Below are 22,154 nucleotides of genomic sequence, written 5' to 3'. Positions count from 1 at the left end.
TATAGCAATCTCATTTATCTTATTTATTATGTGTGGTGTGAAATTAAAACTAACTAACTAACTAAAACATCAGAATAAAAGCACAGAATGAATACACAGGCACCATCCACCAGTACAAGCCTGGACTTTGTTTTTCAGAGAGGATGTGCATCGAACAACTATGCGCATTAGCACTCAATAACGTCATCAAACCTTACCTTTATTAAGGAAAAAATACAGTATAGTAGTCTATCTGTGCAGTGTGGAAGAAAGTTACATGGTGTGTTCAAGGACTGTCGAACAAAGTGGGACAAGTCGCCACTCACAACAAACATGCAAAAACTGTGGGATTTCTAACTGTATAATATTTTTTAAATAAAATAATGTCACATATTTCTAAAATTGAGATCCATTTACATAAAATTTGATGTACAGTAGTTATTTACAAATGACTGTATTTTTTTTAAGTGTTTTTTTTTTCATTGCACCTGATCGTTTCTCGTGGCCCCTGCCTTACAGCATGCTTGCGGACTGAAATAAAAGAAAACGACTCACCCTTTGAGGACACGTGATGGAGGTGTTTAAGGAGGTGGAGAGGGGCGTGGCTTGCTGAAGACGGTCGTCTCTGCATACAAGCGTAAAAATAAGTTAACCCCTGTATAATATAACTGAAATAAAAGAAAACTACTCACCTGCGGATGACATGTCACGGTAGTGGAGAGGGAGGCGATCCACGTCGGAGAAATACAAAAATGTTATAAAAAATCATATCAAATAAGTGAATAGAAAAAAAATACTAAACACAAGTTTTAAATAAATAAAATCTAAAAGCTAAAGCCTCAAAAATAAAAAAAGAAAAAATAAATAATACATGGTTCTCAGTACGTGAAATACAAAAATTAACTGTGAAATCCTGAGGCAAAAATGTAAAAAAAAAAATGCATCAAAAAAGAGATAATAGTGTAAAAGTGTAAAAAAAGCAATCAATGTGTCTACTTTTATCTTTAAAATATTGTAGGTGGCCAAGTGTGTTATTATTAGTGTTATTAGTATTAACATTTCAATGTTTTCTTTTTACATTATGTCTTTTTTGCTCTTTTTTTCCCAGCAATCGCTGTTTTACCTTTCTTGTTCCATAGTATTTTTCATTTTATTTGTGCCACAGGCCAATAAAGACCAGGCTGCGGAATGACAATAAGGGGGAAGTTACACGATATACTTTCCACTTTAGGCAAAAAAACAACAAAACAGGGGTGTCCAAAGTGTGGCTCTGGGGCCATTGGTGGCCCACAGCTTGTGTTACAGTATATTGGCGTGCAGCATATCCTAAAAATACAATGAAACAAGAAAGTTGAAAAAAAATATTCGTCAAAGATGAAAAAAAGTGCAAAACAGTTGAAATGTTAATATTAATTACTACTAATAATAAATAATAACAAACAGTAATAATTAATATTAGAGATGCACAATATATTTTCTTTCAAACCGAAACGGATAACTATGATACAGATAACCGACAACTTTTATATATATGAACTTTTTAATATTTATATTTATATTTATTATAGCTTATGCACACCTGGAGGTAAAAAGGACTGGAACAAATTAGGATTGGACCAACTGTACCTGTTGATTTGTCCTAATCAAACATGACATTACTACCACATCACTACTATCAGGAGAACCAGAGTATAGAGCGGAGGAGCCACCTGCTGTGGCCCAGCAAGGTGCCCTGTACAGTAGTACCTCGCATAACGTAAACCTCCTTTTACGTAAATTCCACTGAACGTAAAGAATTTATGTAAAGTTTTTGCATCGTATTACGTAAGAAATTCCATATAACGTAAAGCGTCAAGTCGGTGCAATTTTTTTTTTTTCAATCAACTTTATTAATGCCTCAAGTCGGTGCACGTTCAGATTAACACTTGGTGACGCCTTCTGACGCTTCACGCTCTCATTGGCTGATTTTCAGGGCACCGCCTCCGCTCTCATCTCATTGGCTGATTTTCGGGGCACCGCCTCCGCTCTCATCTCATTGGCTAATTTTCGGGGCACCGCCTACGCTCTCATCTCATTGGCTGACTTATACTGCGCGTACGTGAGTTTGTGTGAGAGACAGGCTTCTCCCTTCAACCTCCTTCCTCTTCGTAGTCCCCCTGAAACTAACTTCAACAAGTTACAAATTAGTGCGTGTGCGTTTGTCTGTGAGACCAGCTGACTCTTAGACTCTTTGAGTCGCGTTTCGACTCAGGCTAGTCCTCCTCCTCCTTCCTGCCTCCACTTGCGCTCCTGATCAAGACATCTTGTGAACGGTAGGATTGTTTTTGTTTTTCAGTTTTATTCATTTACAGTAATCTTATTTATTACCTTATTTTATATTGGAATGTTACTCTACTATGTTTATGCTAACGTTTTCTTATATTTTCCCACCATATTTGGTGGACTTTGAATATTTAATATTAATTCCCTCATATCGGATCAATAATTATTGTGCACCCCTAATATAGGTATGTATAATGTGTGTGTGTGTAACTCCTTTGGGTTGGTTTTAGCCTGTTTAAAAATTACAAACATTCAAATTCTTTAGATTTTCTCAGCTTGCACACGCCTGCTTTTTTCCTTCTATTTTTGTAAAATATTGTCTATTGTAAATAATTGAATATGCTCCTTTATTCCGACTCTCTGCTTGGTGTAGGAAATCATATTTTATTCCACAATATAACTTTTTTTCCCCCTCCTGTCTTCGGAGTACAAACATTCGATACAAGATACACATTCAAAATACATTTTAAATATAAAGAGACAAAAATGATATGTATGAACAATACATGGAAAGCGTGAATGATTGGATTAGTGCTGTTATTTGCTGGGGTTTTGTTCTCTCTCCCTCTTTAAGGCACGATTGGCTGCTGACCACATTCAAACAGAGTTTAAAAGAAGTTACTTATTTCGCTTACAAACACCCACACTGTGCTCCATATGTTAAGGGAGAAAAAAGTGGCGAGTGAAAGAGGCGGTGGGCCGATCTTTGCATTCATGAGGCGTTATGTCACACGTGAAGCCGCAGCGCTGCAGTTATCGTCGCCATCACGCAAAGAAAGCTGGCTGGCGATGGTGCCAGCGTGACTCCTTGGCTGTTTGGAAACAGGCTGCAAATTTCCTGTGCGTGCGTCTCTGACTTGGCTGTTATTGGCCTATTAAGAGTGCATCAGTGAAAGGTATAAACACCTCAGCCACATTAAAGACATCCTTTGAGGCCACTCTTTCCCACCCACAAGACCGCTCGCTGGCACACACACGCACACACACACCCCCACACACACACACACACATAGATGCGTTAGCCTGCTATGTACATGACTTAATGAGCATGAAGCCAGTGGCGCTCCATCAACTCATTGGTTCTTTTTTTCTGAAGCTTTCTGGGAAAATTGTTACTCATGGGCACAACCGTACACAAATATACATGATGATGATGATGATGATGATGATGGCAACGTCATTAGTAAAAGCTTTGTCAAGTAGCCTCAGGGCCTCAGTTGCGTTTGCAACATGTTCAACAGTGACATGAAACAATTCATCCGTTACAGTGTATCCAATCTGAATGAAATTACACGTTTATGCCTGCCATTGGCTGGCGACCAGTCCAGGGTGTACCCCGCCTCTCGCCCCAAGTCAGCCGGGTTAGGCTCCAGCATACCCCCGCTACCCCAGTGAGGACAAGCGGCATACAAAACGGATGTTTATGCAAGCTTGGAAGCTGTGTATACACACTTAGTTTAATCAGGATCCGATTTGAATCAAATTTGAAAGCAAATATAAATTTAGCCCAAATAAATTCTACTTCATATGCTGACACTGTCTAATTTTAGGTGAATTATTGGTGATTTTCCAGTTAGGACAGAAGTTGATGATTGTCAAACCAGATTCAATCTGGATTCCATCCCAGTAGTAAATTTGAAAGCCATTTAAATCTAACACCAAAAAAAAAAAAATCACTTAATATGTTCACACTGTCTAACTACAACCAAATTATTGCTGATTTTCTAGAGCCAGGACTGAGGTTGTCATATCAAACCGGGTTCAATCTAGATCTGATCTTCATAGCAAGTTTGAAAGCTATTTAAATACACCTCACTTAATGTATTCACACTGTCCAATTTGTACCTCATTATTGATAATTTTCCAGAACCAGAACATAAATTGTCATATGAAACCAGGTTCAATCTGGATCTGATCCAGGTAGTAAATGTGAAACTAATTTAAATCTAACACTGAAAACCTCACTTAATATAATCCAACTGTGTAACTAAAACCAAATTATTGATTTTCTAAAGTCAGAGTATACATTGTTATAACTAAACAGGTTCAATCTGGATCTGATCCTGGTCGTAAACTAAACCTAAATATAACACAAAATTATCAGACAATAATTTAAACCCAATTAATGATTTTCCAGAGCCAGGACATAAATTGTCATATCAAACCAGGTTCAATCTGGATCTAATCCACGTAGTAAACATGAAACCTATTTAAATCTTAGACAGAAAATCCCACTTTATATGTTCACACTGTCTACTGTAATTTAAAACAAATTATTGATGATTTTCTAGAGCCAGGACATATATTGTCATAGCAAAGCAGGTTCAATCCAGATCTGATCCTGGTAGAAAATTTTAAAACAATTAAAAATTAAGCAGAAAAAAATTCTACTCAATACGTTTAAACTGATGAATTTAAACTGAATTATAAATGATTTTCTAGAGTCACAACATAATGTGTCATATCAAACCAGGTTCAATCCGGGTCTGATCCTAGTGTAAAATTTGAAAGCAATTATACACTGTCACACTATCTAGTTTAAACAACATTATAGACATTTCTCCAGAGCCAGAACACAAGTTGTCACATCAAACCAGGTTCAATCTGGATCTGATCCTGGTAGTAAATCTGAAAGCTATATAAATAAAACTCACTTAGCATGTTTACACTGTCTAAATTGTGCCAAATAAGTGATGATGTTCCAGAGCCAGAGCATAACATCTGCAAATTAACAGGTAGGGTTCCAACTTAAGAGTAAATAAGGGACACCTTGTTGTCAGGGCCAACCAACCCGCCTGTTTTGGGGGTTGTTTTGCCTTTAATTGTGTAATTTGATGCCTGTTTTAGAGTAATACTAATACATGGGAAATTAACTGCGCAATAGTATATTTTTTTGTTAAAAAGAACACAATCAACAGAATAAAAATAACCATTCAAATATGTTTGTCATAGAAATCTGTCTTGCTTTAACAAGACAGTATAAAACAGTATAAATTGAGTGTCCAGATTTAAGATCCAACTTCCAGCACTTTAAAGCTACTTTGACAAAAAGGAAGTAGAGGTGAGCTGTTTGTGTTTGATGTGACTGCCAACATTCCACAGTGTACTTTATTGACAAAGCACATCTCCACTCAAACAGTGTGCTCATTGTCTATATGCTGTTTTGTGCTCATTTGGCATTAAATACAGGCATCATGTCTGAATTGAAGAGTTGTAAAAATACTAAGAGTTGAAGCAAATATTCTTTCACGAGCAAGAGCAGAGAGCAAGGTTGTTAAGGGACACTTCAAAAAGCAAGTTAGCACGTGCACCATGAAGGTGACGGCCACTTCCCTGTGAGCCAAAAATGAGCTCTGAACGAACCTGCTTGTTTGTTTTAAAGACAAAATGTCACCGTGGTAAAAAAAAAAAGTCACATTTGGAGCCCCTGGACAAGAGGCTAGGTATATAACTAGCTAGCTAGCTGCCGCGACAGAGACAGAAGAAAGTTTGAGCCAGGCAAAATGTGCAAACAAAGATGGTTTGTTAGTTGATCAAATGCCATTGACACTTGAGCGATCGCACACGCTGGCATTGATAGGTTTAAACTGTGACAAGCTGTCGTCAATTGACTGCATTTTACAGACTATTTTTCATTCTCACAGTAATAAAGGACAAAGTGCGTCAACGGGTGTACTTTTTTCTGGTCGCACATGCATCAGTAGATGAAAAATTTACTTGCGATATCTCATTTTTTAGTCGCTAAGTAAACACAAAAAATCTCACGTCATATGTTCACACTGTCTAATTCAAACCGAATTATTCATGATTTTCCAGAGCCAAAAGAAATTGTCATATCAAACCAGGCTCAATCCGGATCTGATCCTGGTGGCAAATTTGAAACCTATTTAAATCAAACACTGAAAATCTCACTTAATATGTACCCACTGTCTTACTAAAAAACAAATTATTGATGATTTTCCAGAGCCAAAAGAAATTGTCATATCAAACCAGGCTCAATCCGGATCTGATCCTGGTGGCAAATTTGAAACCTATTTAAATCAAACACTGAAAATCTCACTTAATATGTACCCACTGTCTTACTAAAAAACAAATTATTGATGATTTTCTAAAGTCAGAGTATATCAAACCATGTTCAGTTCGGATCTGATCCAGGTAGTAATTTGAAACGTATTTAACTATAACAGAAAATCTCACTTCATATGTTCACGCTGCCTAATTTAAACAAAATTATAGATGATGTTCCAGAACCAGAACAGAAGTTGTCATACCAAACCAGGTTCAGTCTGGATCTGATCCTGGTAGTAAATTTGAAACCTATTTAAATATAGCAAGAAAATCTCACTTCATATGTTCACACTGTCTAATATAAACCAAATTATTTATGATTTTCCAGAGCTAGGACAGAAGTTGTCATAGCAAACCAGGTTCAATCTGAATCTGATCCTGGTAATAAATTTGAAACCTATTTAAATCTAACACGGAAAATCTCACTTCATAATAAAGGACAAAGTGCGTCACTTGTCAACGGGCGTACTTTGATCTGGTCGCACATGTGCGAGTAGATGAAAAATGTACTTGCAATGTCTCATATTTTAGTCGCAGTCAGGAGCCCTGGATGTCATATCAAACCAGGTTCAATCTGGATCTGATGCAGTTGGCACATTTTGAAATGACTTAAATTCACCCTGGAAAACCTGACTTGACGCTTTGACACACTTACATTTCTTACTTACACTTACATTGTTATCCCATTTGAAGAAAACTATAGATGTTATTGCAGGGGTCACAAGTTGTGACGTCCAACCAGGTTGAATCTTTTTCAAACTACGTCCGCTGTGGACGCTGTTGGCTCGCATATCTTGTTATGTGCTCTCAACTGAAACCATCATCATCACCATCGTCAACCCTTGTGCCGATAAAGACATGGATGAGCTTATTGTAAGCGTAGTGCTGCTGTCCTATTATAAGCGCTGTCATGTTATGTCATGGAAATGTACAGTATGCTACGCTGAAACAGACATTGGCTGCGTTACTCTTGTTGTTATTCTTGTTGGCGGCGGCTCAGAAGGCGTACGCCCCGACGATGACAGTGAGCCTCAGCACGGAGCTGGAGCGGTAATTCATGGTCAGGTGGTGCGTGATCATCTCCAAGTCCACCACGTACTCTCTGGGGCCCGACAGAGGCTTGGTGAGCACCAGCATGGCGCTCACGTTGCTGGAACGCTGCGAGGAAATAAGAGCGCTCAATGTGCAAGCAGGAGAACAGGAATACAAATCATTTTGATTTTGATTATAGTCGTTTTGTGCGTCACCTGCATCTCAGTCAAGTTTATCCGACCTGATGCAACTTCTATTAGTTGATATAAATAAACAGCCTGCAGGTCAGCTCTGCCTCATGACCATCAACATTTATTTATTTTCACCTGATGTCAGTTTTGCTGTTGCTGTTGTTTTTTTTCAATAACTGTATTTTTAAAATGTGCCACGGGCCAGTAAAAAATCATCTGCGGGCTGCAAAGCGCCCCCGGGGCCGTAATAAATTGGTCAAGATTTCTTAAAAATGCCTTTTTTTAACCCATGTTGAGATGTTAATTACAGTTAAAAAACAGAAAACATCAATCACTAAAAAAAGTGCCAGTTTTCTACTCAAGATTGTTAGGAATGGAACATTTTCCACTCTGTTTTAGACAAACTTTCACTTGGAACAAATGCACCCTGTTGCTTTATCTTCAGCAGTGTTGTTTTTGTCAACGTTGATGACGAAAATACGTCTTTGACAATCTTTTTTTCATGACGAAAACGAGACGGTGACGAGGTAACATGGCTCTTTGATGTTTGACCTAATCCAAATTGGACCAGCTCGTGTTCCCACAAATCTCCGTCGCTGTTTGACGTGTATGGTAAAAGGCAGTGTGCTAGCATGAATTATCTCGAGGTTGTGCACCAACAAATGTTCACATTAGCACTCAATAACGTCATCAAACATTTCCATTATGCATTCCCACACGGTATCAACATTTGGGACCAAATATGAGGTGAAAGAAAAAGGGGAAAAATACAGTGTAGTAGTACATCAGTACAGCGTGGGAGAAAGTTAGATGGTGCGGTCAAGGACCGTCGAACCAAGTGGGACGGGTCGCCGCTCGCAACAAAAACATGAAAAAACTATGGGATTTGTGACTGCATATTATTTTTAAAATAACATGAATGACCCATAATTTCTAAATTCCTATGCATTTTCATAAAATGTAGTTATTTACCCCTCTATCAGACGTTTAAAATGCATGACATTTCTTCCCATTGTGCGAGTGTTATGTTTTCAAACAATCATGTACCTACATTTGAGTTTGTATTCACCTGTAAACTTTTACAGTTGTACTTTGTGTACAGGGAGAGTAATTGCATCCCCTCTTTGTTTTTTTCATCCAATTTCTAATACTTACTGACATAAATAAATTTGTTTCTTTTTTACTAAAACTGACTAAAACTGGAAGCATTTTTGTCCAAAAGACTAAGACTAAAAATAAAACAACACAGATCTGAGCGCACACACACACATCTCTGTCCGGGGAGCGTTTCGCTGTCCAGCCTAGACTGACTGGAGCCAGATTAAACTAATATCCTAACAACTAAAAAAAGAAAGTTTAAACCCATTTCACCATCTCTCTGACAGAAGTCATAAAATAAATAGCAATAGAGTTCCTCTTCAGAGGTTGATTGGACTTTGCTAAACCTTTGTTGGCCGCTAATCCCTTTCTCCAGTGCTGGCATTATAGTTAATTGTGTCTACTCCTGTTTGAATTAAATTGTAAACTGTCCTTGAGACCCCTAGACTCATTTCACAGCTGTCAGAATAGCAGAATCTGGGTGGACCGGTCCTAACAAGATGTTCGATATCTGCTTTCGTACCGATACACCGATATTTATGACCGACACCGATATTGGCATCAGCTAGCTCTTCCCTTCAGGTCACATCTCTTGTAATAAATGTACACACGATGGAACAAACACGATATCATTACTGGCACAAAAACCGATACCGAGATGAACCGATATCTATAATTTTTACGCAAATATTGGCCAATAATATCGGTCAGCTGATGATATCAGACATCCATGTTTTCTACTACAGTGCATCGTCTTTTTTGTAGAAAATCCGACCACGCAGCCTAGTGGACTTACCCGGAGAAAGAACTCTCCTGCCTCGTTCCCCGCTTTGATCCGGAAGGTGTTGTGTGTGTTGGCGTAGATATTGGTGGCTTGAATCTGGAAGATATCAGCGGGCACGGGACGCTCGGCCTGGATGCTCATGTACTTGTACACGATGGACGGGGGCAGACCCTGACATTCCGTCTGAGAGCGGCAGATGCAGCGGCTGCAAATGCAAACCATGTGACTCTGTGTCATAGCAGTGGCACAAAACAGGCAGGGGGTGTTTTTTACGCACTTTTCCGACGTTTGGGTGTAGGGGGTCTCGCAGGGGTTTCTGGGGTAGCAGCGGAATCCTCCGTAGTAGTTCCAGCACATCTCATCGTCTTGGCAGTTGTGTGTCCCCGTCTCACACTCGTTGACATCTGGTAAAACCAGAGGGCATACAGACTCATTATGATCATTTTTATGATTATTTCATTCACAAATCATGTCGTAAACAACTGGGGAGGGTGGATGACCCGTTGGTAGGGAATCCTGGAAGAGAAGCCTCTGATGCAAAGGGCATTTGAAGATCAGGGCCATGAAAATAGCGCCATCAAAAAGAAGCCCAAACCGCAGGTCTATTCCTGGAACAGCAACCTGGATTCATCACCTCTCCCGCACAAGCGGTCGGATTCATGGCAGCCCCTGTGAGGCCTGCACCTGACCGAGGCAACGTAACAGCCCCCTCTTTGAGTGCGCTGCCGCCGCCCCCAAGCAAATCCACTTCAGAAAGCCAACACGGTGTGTAAACTCACTGAGGTGGCTTAGAGGGGAAACGCGGAGGTGTCGCCTAACCTCAGAAAGCCACCTTTTACTTGTACCACTCATGGAGGAGCAGAAGGTGCAGTACCTTGGCACAACCTGTTGCTCTGCAGCTGGTATCCTTCCGGGCACTCACAGGAGTAACTTCCTGGAGTGTTGATGCACTGGTACTGGCACATGTAGCTGGAGAAGCTGCACTCATCAATGTCTGCACAGGAAACACATGATGAGTATAAAGCCTTGTTTACACGCATTTTGTCCACACAATGAGTAAGTTGGTGGTAAACTGGTGTGAAGTATGTGTAAACTGTGCGGGGCTGCGTGCCACTGCGCAAAACAAAATGTTGATAATATGAATGCAACGTGAACGCACCGCTACTTACAGTATGTGCAAATAATCCTCGTATCAAAGCGTGCGTCTGTGTGTCTCATTCACATGAAAGACTTCATTTTACCACCACTTCTTGGAGCGATTCAGGGGGAATTCTCAAGTCATTTCTGTAGGGTCTTGGATCTTCCTTGTGATTTTCTGTTAATAACTAAAGTAATCATAATACCCAAGAGGATGACTCCCTCTCCCACACGGTTTGTGTCTCTTTTTTTCCTCATTTATTGCCTCCTTCCTGCTCTTTGCACATTTTCTAACTGCATCTGCCAGAAAATCTAGACTTACCTTGCCTTATCGCATGAGCTTCAACATATTGTAGGTCCCTTGCAAACAGAGGAATTAATGACGCTAGGGGTGATGCCTGCTGTTGCGTGGCGTCACACTGACAAAACACAACGGGCCCAGATAATGCCACGACTGCTTCACGGATGCGGGAAGTGGTGGTGACAATGCATACCCATGACAGAACAATGTGCCTTGCACGTACTATTCTTCTATACTAGACATAAACAGTACTTGACAAGGTGTAAATATAAGTTGTGCGGGAGTGTGGTCATTTCGTGCAGTGTGGTCATTGTACCAATGCGCAGTATTTTCGATCACAAAGTGTGCGCCAAGTGCGTAATTTCTGCGTAAAGTGAATGTAAACAGTGCACAAACTAGTCTTCACGCTTTTCAGGCATGCCATTAATAAATGAATGACACGTATTGCCACGGCAAATTGCGGGACAATGCGCAGGCAAAATGCATGCAAGTGTAAACGCCGCTTAAAGCTGATGTGATGATGTGTGATGACATATGATGTGTGTGTGTGTGTGTGTGTGTGTGTGTGTGTGTGCGTTGACCTTGGCAAGAGACCAAGTCTGGAGCCCGCTCGTGCCCTGTCTCACACTGGCACATGAAGGAGCCAATCAGGTTGTAGCAGTGGTGCTGACATGGATTCTGCGTCTCGCATTCGTTGACATCTGCAAAGCATTGCAGGCACCTTGTAAGTTTAAAAGTTGACTTTTCAACGACGTTGTAGGAGTAATGTGTGTCCCTACAGCAGAGGTCGGCAACACGCGGCTCCAGTGCCGCATGCGCCTCTTCCGCCTCCTTGTTGTGGCTCCCTTCACAATGCTCGAATGTTTTTTTAGTGGGGAACATGCTCATTTTTGAAAAAGAGTTACAACATATCTGACTTTCCTTAAGGCAGTGAATGCATCATGGCTGAGTTTGTGAGAAACGTGAAAAAAATCTACCCCCATCTCACTTGTTTGCTCCAGGCTTTGCTACACATCTTAAAATAAAGCCTGGCCCTCTGCCAACTATCTGTCAGTCAGATACAGACATAGGAGCTGTAAGTTTGATCATTTCGCTTTTCTTCAGCGAACAGGCTAACCTAGCATGATGTCGCTGCTAAAATGTGACTGCAGTGTGAGCACTGAAGCTCCCAAAGCTATGCTAGCTTAATGTGTACGTTGCTGCATGTGATATATGATAATGGACATGGAAAAAGTGGATAACGCACACGACAGCACTTCTTGGAGACACACATAGTGCATCGACAAACACAGCTGTGGTGTTTTCATGACCTCATGAAGGAAAAAAAGTTTATCCGACTTTATCCAGCCTCTAATAGTTGATATAAAAAAGCAGCCTGCAGGTCAGCTTTGCCTCGTAACATCAACATTTCAACTTTTTCTCCTTACATAATTTTTGCTCTTTTTTGGAAAAAATGCACTGCTTTGCCTTTGACAAAAGTATGTTTGTAATAAATTTGTCAAAATTGCAGGAAAGGCCATTTTTGACCCCCTGTTGTGACGTTAATTACAGTAATCCTTTGTTTATGGCGGTTAATTGGTTCAAGACACAACCGTGATAGGTGAATTTCTGTGAAGTAGGATTCCTTATTGATAAATGGAATATTTACATAGTTAGAGCATAGAAAACCTTTTTTCAACCTTCTAAAAGCGGCTCTTAAGATTATTAGAGCCCTGTAGACATGAAATAACACCCCTATAGTCACCTTTAGAAAACCGATTATCAATAGAGTAGACATAATAAAAGAAAATAAGACATATAAGACATAAATACATAAGTATGCACAATATTTATTTTTCATACCAATACCAATAACTTCCTGCTTCTCAAGCCCGATACGGATAACGTTTTAGATCTATTTTATATCAATTAAATATCATGACATCACTATTATTAACAAAAGATAAAAAATAAATAGTGACAGCTCAGAAGTACATAATTCCTCATAGCTCATCGATGTTTCAACTGTGTAACATTACTGACACCTAGTGACCAGTGTAGAATACTAAATATCATCACAACGTCTTTCAATGTGTCTTCTGAATGCCTTATATTTGTATTTTACTTCATTTAGCCATTTTTTATGCTTAAAAATGCATGTAAAATTTGCTTAATTATGTAAACTTTTTTATTAATAATATTCCATATCCAACCACAAAGCAGGAGTGATTTATTAATATATTTTTGAAAATCCATGATAAGAGTGATGCCACGAAATTCAATCACTGTACTGTCAAAACACACAAAACATCAACATTGACAGTAATAGCAAAAATGCACTCTTTGACATTATTGTGAGATTTTCCAACGTGAAAATAACTACACACACAAAAACAGTGGATACAGTGAATACCCGCACATTCACAATTCAGCATTCATGACCCCGTAAATCTGCAGATTTTTGTTACAAAAAAATGTGTTTTGTTTTTTTCCGAAGGGTTAAATTTTGTATCTTTTTAAAACTCCTTCCTCGTTGACATGACACTGCCTCTGACACGCCCCCAACTAGATGAGATGTGTATACAGTACACCCACCACTTCACGGCAGACTGCTTTGTTAAATAAATAAATAAATAACTCAAATATTTTGACATAGACCAGGCTTTGCTACACATTTTAAAATAAAGCCTGTCAGTCAGCTACAAGTCCACAATAGTGCTTCTTCGCGTTGTTGACTTTATTCCGTCAACAACCGAATGTGTGGTCTTATGTCCACAAGCGTTGTGAATAAAAAATGCAACATAAAGAGTGATGGCTACAATAAATGACTCATGTGGTTTGCTCAGCCTCTGTGTTATTGGACCTGGCAGACGATTAATAATATGCTACTTTTACTACTCTCAGCTACAAAGCACACACACTGACACACACAGGCCGTGTCCTTTGTGTGACTTACCAACACAGCTGTGGTTGTTGCTGGCCAACTGGTGACCTGTGTTGCACTCGCAGTAGTACGAGCCCTGAGTGTTCACACACGTGTGCATGCAGTAGTTGGACAGCGTGCACTCGTCTATGTCTGCAGAGACACGAGAACGTTAGTGGGTGGGCACCGTATAAATGGACCATGTCAGGATTTGGACACCTTATCATCAATACTTTAAAGGGTTGATAGTATTGATAGTGTTGAAATACTAAGGTTATTATAGTACAGTCATCCCTCGTTTAAAGCAGTTCACCCAACCGTGATAAATGAATTTCCGTGATATAGGATTCAATGTTAATAAAACAAATATTTTCATAGTTAGAGCATAGAAAACATTCTAAATATGATTTTCAACATAATTAGAGCCGCGTAGACATGAAATAACACGTCCATAGTCACCTTTACACTCCTAGTATTTATTATTTACATCACATTGCACAACTCTTATGCTGCAGGGACTCGAGATGGCTGCTAGTTAGCAAGAAGCCCAAAACTTACCACTTCCACATGGAATTTTTCACTGTATCATGTGGGACACGCCATGGTCGACTTCATGACTTCATGCAGTGTTAAGGTAATGTCTCATCAATGTGTTGTGCCATTACTGCCGCCTAGTGACCAGAATACGACATATCACTTGTATTTCAATATGTTTTGACGACTAACAGACCATAGTCTGCCAACAAACAGCAATCATTTAGTCATTAATTAATTTCTGAAAAAAACGCAATAAAGCGAGGGAGCGATAATTGAACCGTGATTATGCAAGGGACGGCTGTGCTACAGTGGTACGGTGTTGTTGTAAATGCCCCATTTAACGCCTCTATTCAATTAACTGCATGGTCACTGGAGGGGTCTCTAATGAGTGCTGGCTAAGTTAACGTAACGTTAACAGCTGTGGCTGTAGGAAACCTCCAGAATGCCCAAAAAAATCCAAAAAAAGAGAGCAGTATCTGCATTTGAAATATAATGAGTGGTCAGCATCAGCAAATCATTATTCGAGTTAAACATTTAAGTTGTTATACAGAGTTAATGACTTTTCAAATTTCAGAAATAAAAGCCTCTCTCCAATTACAGCCAGCTTCAAATTAACGCTCAGTCATCTTTGCAGTTTTGGTAAATAAACGCCTGGGCTATAATAAGAGGATTTACAGATGCACGATATCTTTTTTTCAAACCAATACCAATAACTTTCTGCTACTCAAGACCGATATGATACCGATAGCTTTTTTATGTCTGCTTTTTTTAAAATTTAGATTTAACTGTAGTTTGTGCACATTTGGTAGTAAGAAGGACTCTAACAAATTTGACCAACTGCATCTGTTGATTTGTCCTCATCAAATGTCATGACATGACTACTACCACATCACTACTATCAGGAGAACCAGAGTATAGAGCGGGAGGAGCCACCTGCTGTGGCCCAGCAAAGTGCACTGTATTCGGGCACACGCTTCGAGCAACCGGTGTGAGGCCATGGAGGTCTCTGGCAAACCTTTTGCACTTTTCGAACGTCTGTTGTCTCAGTGCTGACGTTTCAAGTTTTATTGTGTGCTCGATGGGTTTTTTTCCCCCTCATTGCGGCGCATCTGGTACAAGAAGCATGCGAAATGTCTTCCTGTGAAAGTGAATTCTTGTTTACAAGTGAGTTCAGGAGAAGTTACAACAGGCCGTTAACGTCACAGGCAGGAGAAAAAAGGAGTTGCTCGCCGGCACAGTATGGGTAATCTCGCCTCATTGGAGCCTTTTTTTAAATGATCCGTTATCTGAGCTATTTGAATAGTGTTGGATTTATTGGTGTGATGTCATATTTCCCTCATATTGGCCCAATAATTATTGTGTATCCCTAATTTACAGTACGTAATCATGTATGCATGCAAATGAGATATACACTCCTGATCGAAATGTTAGGACCAGTTGAAAAATTGCTAGAATTTGCATTTTGTACATTTGGATCTTAATGAGGTTTCAAGTAGAGCTACAATATGCAAAAACAAGAAGGGGGAGTGAGACAAAAAGCATTTTGAAAAAGTAATTTATTGAAAACAAAAATTAAACTGAAATAGGTTGTTTATCAGCTGATCAAAAGTTTAAGACCACAGGCTATAAAAGCCTAAATCTGCTCAAAATGTTCATTTTCTGTCAGGCATTCACACTGTCATGCCCTCCTGATGGCTAAAGCTAAGAAGCTTTCTCTTTTTGAACGTGGTCGGATTGTGGAGCTGCATAAGCAAGGCCTCTCGCAGCGTGCCATTGCTGCTGAGGTTGGGTGCTGTAAATCAGTCATTCTACATTTTTTGAAAGATCCTGAGCATTATGGAACAAAAAAGTCAAGTGGTCGACCCAAAAAAATCACACCTGCGCTGAGCCTAAGATCTAATCGGCTGTCCATCAAGACACAGGGCGGTCTTCGACCCAAATTAAGACTTTGCCAGGGAGCATCAAACATGGGACATTGAAAGGTGGAAAAAAGTTTTATTCTCTGATGAGAAAAAATGTAACCTTGACGGTCCAGATGGCTTCCAACGTTACTGGCATGACAAGGAGATCCCACCTGAGATGTTTTCTACCCGGCACAGTGGAGGGGGGTCCATCATGGTCTGGGGTGCTTTTTCATTCAGGTGGTGTGGGGTCGTCAAACAGCCGCCGCTTACGTGCAGATGTTGCAGCGGGCATCCCTCATGACTGAGGGCCCTCGTCTGTGTGGTAACAGCTGGGTTCTTCAACAGGACAACGCTGCAGTTCACAATGCTCACTTTACTAAGGACTTCTTCAGGGAGAATAACATCACTCTTTTGGACCATCCTGCATGTTCCCCTCATTGGTGAAGCCATCTTCACCACTTGGAGCAATGTTCCCACTAGCCTCCTGGAAACACTCACATCAAGCATGCCCAAACCCATTTTTGAAGTGATTAACAAGAACGGTGGAGCTACTCATTACTGAGTCCTACTGAGAACATTTTTTGTTCTGGTTTGGAGAGTTTTGTTATTTTTTGTGCAATGGTCCTAAACTTTTGATTAGGTGATAAACAACCTATTTCAGTTTTTTTTGTTGCTGTTTAAATTACAAGCTCCAAATGTTTTTTGTCTCACTCCCCCTTCTTGTTTTTGCATATTGTAGCTCTACTTAAAACCTCATTCAAATCCAAATGTGCAAAATACAAATTCTAGCAATGTTTCAACTGGTCCTAAGATTTCGGAGTGTGTATATATATATATATATATATATATATATATATATATATATATGTGTGTGTGTGTGTGTGTGTGTGTGTACTTGATAAAAAGAAAAAGAAATAGATACATTTCTGTGAATGACAAAGACTGACCTACACATTGGTTTCTGTTCCGCTGATAGCCTGCAGGACACTGGCAGCTGTACGAGCCCCGGGTGTTGAAGCACGTCTGCCCGGCTCCACAAGTGTATCTGCCTGTCGCACACTCGTCTATGTCTATGGGCAAAACACACACATACACACGCACATATATTATGATAGATACAGTAGTGATGATAAAATGAATACTGAATAACGTTTACTTTTTTTGATTGATGATTGCATCCTGGATGTCGGGGGTGGGGATGTCATGCTTTTATTGAATGGCTCTGATATGAAGTGTAATTGCATCCAGTAAAATGATTTGCAGTGGAATCCATTGTTGATGTGCTGTTTGCAAAATACGCACACACAAACAGGAACTTTGGAGGTCCATAACAATTGTTTGGTGTCCTCTGCCATCACTGGCGTTAATTAGCACAGCAAGCGTCTTGAACGCCTTCTGTTTTGCTTCTAACACATATGAGCTGCAAAGCAAGGAGCTAGGCTACTGTTATGGGGCCAAATGAATGAAAAGTTGTTAGTTTAATTATGTAATGATACCTACAAATCATGTGGTGTCCTATAATCACAATTGTTAACACTTTTATTTGCCACTATTTTTCATCTTACTTTTTACTTGTCATTTATGATGAGGCAGTGATTGAATGTTGCAAAAAATAAAGTTTTGAGCGCACCGCAACTTTAAATTGTGACTCCCTTGTTAGGTTTTCAGTCGGCTGGTTTGGAGAATGTGCCATATAGGGGAGAGGGGTGTCACAAGATCTCGCAAGATTAAAACGTGACAAGATTTCTCGTCGGGCACTAGGACTGGGACAATAATAAATAAAATAATCAATCACATAATAAATGAAAATGAACTGGATCATTTTGCCAGTTTCAATATATTGACATGCGTATCTGTTTTCCTCGTCTCTCGCCTCCAAACAGGAAGGAAGAGGGCTCACTCTGTGCATTGGTTTCACTATCTTGGCGTGTTTGTTCCATAGAATCAAGGCATGAACGGAGTGAGCCCTTTTGTCAGTAATACAGCCTCTTTTTTTTTAGTGGGTGGAGGCGGGCCACTAGCATACACACCAAGTGCAAAAGAGTGTAACGTAGTAGAAATTACATTCGTAGGTTGCAATATATAGTATGTACACTTAAATCACATCTCGTCTCATTGTCGTAGACCCAATCTTGTGTATTATCAACTGAGTGTCTCGTGACACCCCATACAGGACAATAATCATATACATTATGTACACACATACATATAACACACGTGGCTCTGTCAGGATAATGATGTGTTGATGTGTTGAGGCATAAAAATGACATAATGACAAGGAAATGCGTGGAATGCCACATGCAAGGTCAGTTGTCATTCTTTGGCTTGTCTGACATAAACAGACACAGAAATGAATTGTAATGTGTTTTTCTTCGTCAAACTCGTGTAATACACGATTGACCACCATCTGCTACTTCCCTCCCACTCTGCATTTTTTCTACACGTGTGTCTCTTTCTTCCTCACAAACACACGCACACACACCCCAAGCGTCCAACAAACACGCCCGTGCACTCTCATCCCTGCAGGCCCACCAGCAGCCGTCCTCCTGGGTGGTCCTGCACAGGCAGCCAGTGGGCATCAGTTTCACAGTATGTCAAGAGACTTATCCTCAATACCACACACACACACGGAGGAAAGAGGGAGTCGTTATTTTTGTGATTTGGCATGCGCATGGCCCAAAAATAGTGCAAAAAAAAGGACTGCAACAGCTAAAAATGTGCTGCCGCTCACAGATGTTAAGAAGAATGCACCAGAAGAGACACAAGGAGCCAAACTTCTGTCTCCAGCTTGACAGAATTGTTCAGGTTGCACAAAATTATGTTGAACATGAGTTATGTTGAACATTAAGGGAGATATGGACCATGGCCTGCGAGCGCCTGGATATCTGCACCCAGAACAAAGTTGGTTTCACTAATTCAAAAGAGCAAAAAGAGAATTTTTTTAGGAGGTCAAAAGCTGAAAAAGTGAGTCGCATCTTAGGTGCCTTTAGCGCAAGGCCGTACTTCTCCTTTCACAACAATTCTTATTTTCTATATAACCTCAACGTAAGGCCCGGCCTTCACGTTTTTACCTCATCAAATGTCTGATGTTGTCACTGAGGCCTATATTAAAACTCACACAAGCAATAAGTGACTCAAAGATCTTCTATATGACAGCAGCGCCTTGCTGTTTTTGAGGACCTACGCAAAATTGCAAGTCAAAGTTGTTCTATATGACAGGAACACTCTGCTGTTTTTAAAAACCTACCGCAACAACGCTACTCAAGAATCTTCTATATGACAAGAGCACTCTGCTGTTTTTGAGGATGTACCGCAAAAAAACGCAAGTTTTCTGCTGTTTTTAAGGATATACCGCAACAATGCTGCTCAAAGATTTTCCAAGAGCGCTCTGCTGTACCGCAACAATGCTACTCAAAGATCTTCCAAATGACAAGAGCACTCCGCTGTTTTTAAGGACCTACTGCAAAAACACAGGAGTGTTCTGCTGTTTTTAAGGACCTCCCGTAACAACGCTACTCAAAGGTTGTCTACTGTACATGACAAGAGTGCTCGGCTGTTTATCAAAACCTCCTGCAAAAAATGCTAGTCAAAAATGCCCTATATGACAGGTGTTCTACTGTTTTTAAGCATCTACTGCAAAAATGCTAGCTAAAGATCTTCTATATGACAAGAGCACTCGTTTTTAAAGAGCGACTGCAAAGCCAGTCAAAGATTTTAGTGTTTTCTTGTTTTTATGTCTTAATAGTCTTCGTATTAGCAGTGGTTAACTTATGTTTACACTTGTTCAAATATGGCTTAAAACATTGCCTGTACAGTTCGTAAGAAAGATACTTCATTCATCTCCAAGAGATATTTTATGAAGGTTTCCATAATTTCCCATGAGAAAAGTGGTTTCATTGACATTTTTAAAAGTGACAGCAGGCTGTGTAAATGCACCCCCGCCCCCATCCCAAACCCACCCCCGGCCGTCGTCAATGGGGGCTGAGATGGGCTCAGGGCTGACAAGATGAAGCAAGTGTATGTTTTTAGAGACAAAAGCGGGGCAAATCTGAAGGGGAACCGGAGAGACATCAGGTGCAAACGTCATACGGGCGCTTGACAAAGCACTAAAAAGGATGAAAGCAATGTGGTGCCAGGAACTCAAACACTCTGATGTGGCTTGGAAAGCATCTGTGAAGGAGTCCAGGTCTCAGTACCAAGAACCTCGAAGGCATCATATCACCATTATATTTAATACAGAGTAATGACTTCATTGTTTGGACAACAACATTAGTTAGTGTTTTATTGTTTGATGGCAAAGAACCCACTTCCTTTAAAGTTGCAACATGAGCGTGTTCATATTAAAGGAAAACTGCACTTTTTTGTGAATTTTGCCCATCATCCACAATCCTTATGTGAGACACGAACACACGTCTTCATCTTTTCTGTGCGTTCTAAAGACATAAAAAGAGCTAAAAAAAGAGTCAGGTAAGAATGTAGGTAAAAGCCTTCTGAAAAAAACACCAAAACACAACATTTAAATCATGTGACCTGCATATAAACCAAGCTCCAGTGAGATTGTTGTTATTATTATTGTTATGAACCTTGTTACGCCCAAGAACTACCTTACTGGCATAGTGACCACACTGGCTAGCTACAGTACTAGCTGGCTAGCGACTAGCTTCATCACACACTCACTCACAATGCCCCAGGCCACTACCGAAAGATAACGCTCCTTGTTGCTATGTGAAATCAATGCACCCAAGTTCCGCTAATGCTTAAAATGACCAAAATAGGGCAAAATACTGTAAAGTATGACATGTTATCATGAATGTACCTGTTACTACATGCTCACAGCATGGATAGAAAACCATAAAACCTTGTTGGAGGTTTTTGGAGGTGTTTTAATAGCGGGCTTTCTAGGCGGAAAAGGTGTCTCCCATTATATGCATTAATTAGCTGCCTTTTTTTAGCTGTTTTTAAATCTTTAGAATGCACAGAAAAGAGAAAGACGTGTTTCATGTGTCACATAAGGATTGTGGGTGACGGGCAAAATTCCCCCCACCCCCAAAAGTGCAGTTTTCATTTACCACAAGTTAACTTATTTTTACACTTTTACTTTTAACAAACTTAAAACCTCCAAAAGTGAATGCCCCAAAAGTGGAACATTTTTGGAGTTCAATCAACATTTTTGGAAAAATACAGGGTCAGGCAAAATGATCTGACACATTTGGAGGTTAAATAGAAGGCAAATAAAGTCAAGAAACACCAAAGTGTTTTTATTTTTGAAAAGTACATATACTGTAATGCCTTTTTTTTATATAATGCCATTTTGCTTTGTTTCTTTATAATGCCATTGTTTTTCGTTTCTTTTTCAGTTGCTGCCATGAATTGGACTGGTGGTCATCGCACTTTCATTGTGGAAACGTTTATCAAAACAAACAAATCTGTAACTGCAACACAACGAGCGTTCTGTTTGCACTTCAATCTTGGCAGACATGATCCCGTACCAGCTCCAAACACCATCTTGTATGGGTTACCAACTTCACAGCTACTGGATCTGCATCGAGAGTGTGGACAATAATGGATCCCATTTGACTGATTTAATTTTTAAAACATAATGAAACAGAATGGCATTATATGTACTTTTGGAAAATAAAAATACTTTCTTGTTTCTTTTCTTTATTTGCCTTTTATTTAACCTACAAATGTGTCGGATCATTTTGCCTGACCCTGTATAATAAGGAAGTACTTCCAAATGAGGATCAATCACTTTATCTGCTTGACATGCCAACCACTACTTCTTAAAATGACTCTGAAGGAATGCAAAGCCAGCAGAGAAAAGTGGAAAGATGATGAACACAGTACAGTGGAACGCTTGTCTTCCATAGGGAATGTTTTCAAAGTAACATTTTAACAA

At 39.8% G+C, this 22,154-nt stretch overlaps 1 protein-coding gene across 3 annotated transcripts in view; it reads right to left on the bottom strand.

Moving 5' to 3' along the window:
• Window positions 1-1,451: 1,451 nt before the first annotated feature.
• efemp1 (EGF containing fibulin extracellular matrix protein 1) overlaps window positions 1,452-22,154 on the bottom strand; it is a 44,334-nt gene continuing 23,631 nt past the window's right edge. The window contains exons 5-11 of one of the 3 annotated variants that reach the window (XM_054798522.1): window positions 17,203-17,325; window positions 13,848-13,967; window positions 11,494-11,613; window positions 10,349-10,468; window positions 9,752-9,878; window positions 9,487-9,679; window positions 1,453-7,527 (exon numbers count right to left, since the gene is read on the bottom strand). In XM_054798522.1, the coding sequence (XP_054654497.1) occupies window positions 7,366-7,527; window positions 9,487-9,679; window positions 9,752-9,878; window positions 10,349-10,468; window positions 11,494-11,613; window positions 13,848-13,967; window positions 17,203-17,325 (965 nt within the window). In that variant the 3' untranslated portion in view covers window positions 1,453-7,365. Of the gene's footprint in view, window positions 7,528-9,486; window positions 9,680-9,751; window positions 9,879-10,348; window positions 10,469-11,493; window positions 11,614-13,847; window positions 13,968-17,202; window positions 17,326-22,154 lie in introns of all 3 variants that reach the window. The other 2 variants (XM_054798521.1, XM_054798523.1) reach the window with 2 other exon arrangements.

Source organism: Dunckerocampus dactyliophorus, chromosome 14 (genome assembly GCF_027744805.1).
Source record: "Dunckerocampus dactyliophorus isolate RoL2022-P2 chromosome 14, RoL_Ddac_1.1, whole genome shotgun sequence".
In the NCBI taxonomy this organism is placed as follows: domain Eukaryota; kingdom Metazoa; phylum Chordata; class Actinopteri; order Syngnathiformes; family Syngnathidae; genus Dunckerocampus; species Dunckerocampus dactyliophorus.
This window is presented reverse-complemented; position numbering and strand designations above follow the sequence as displayed.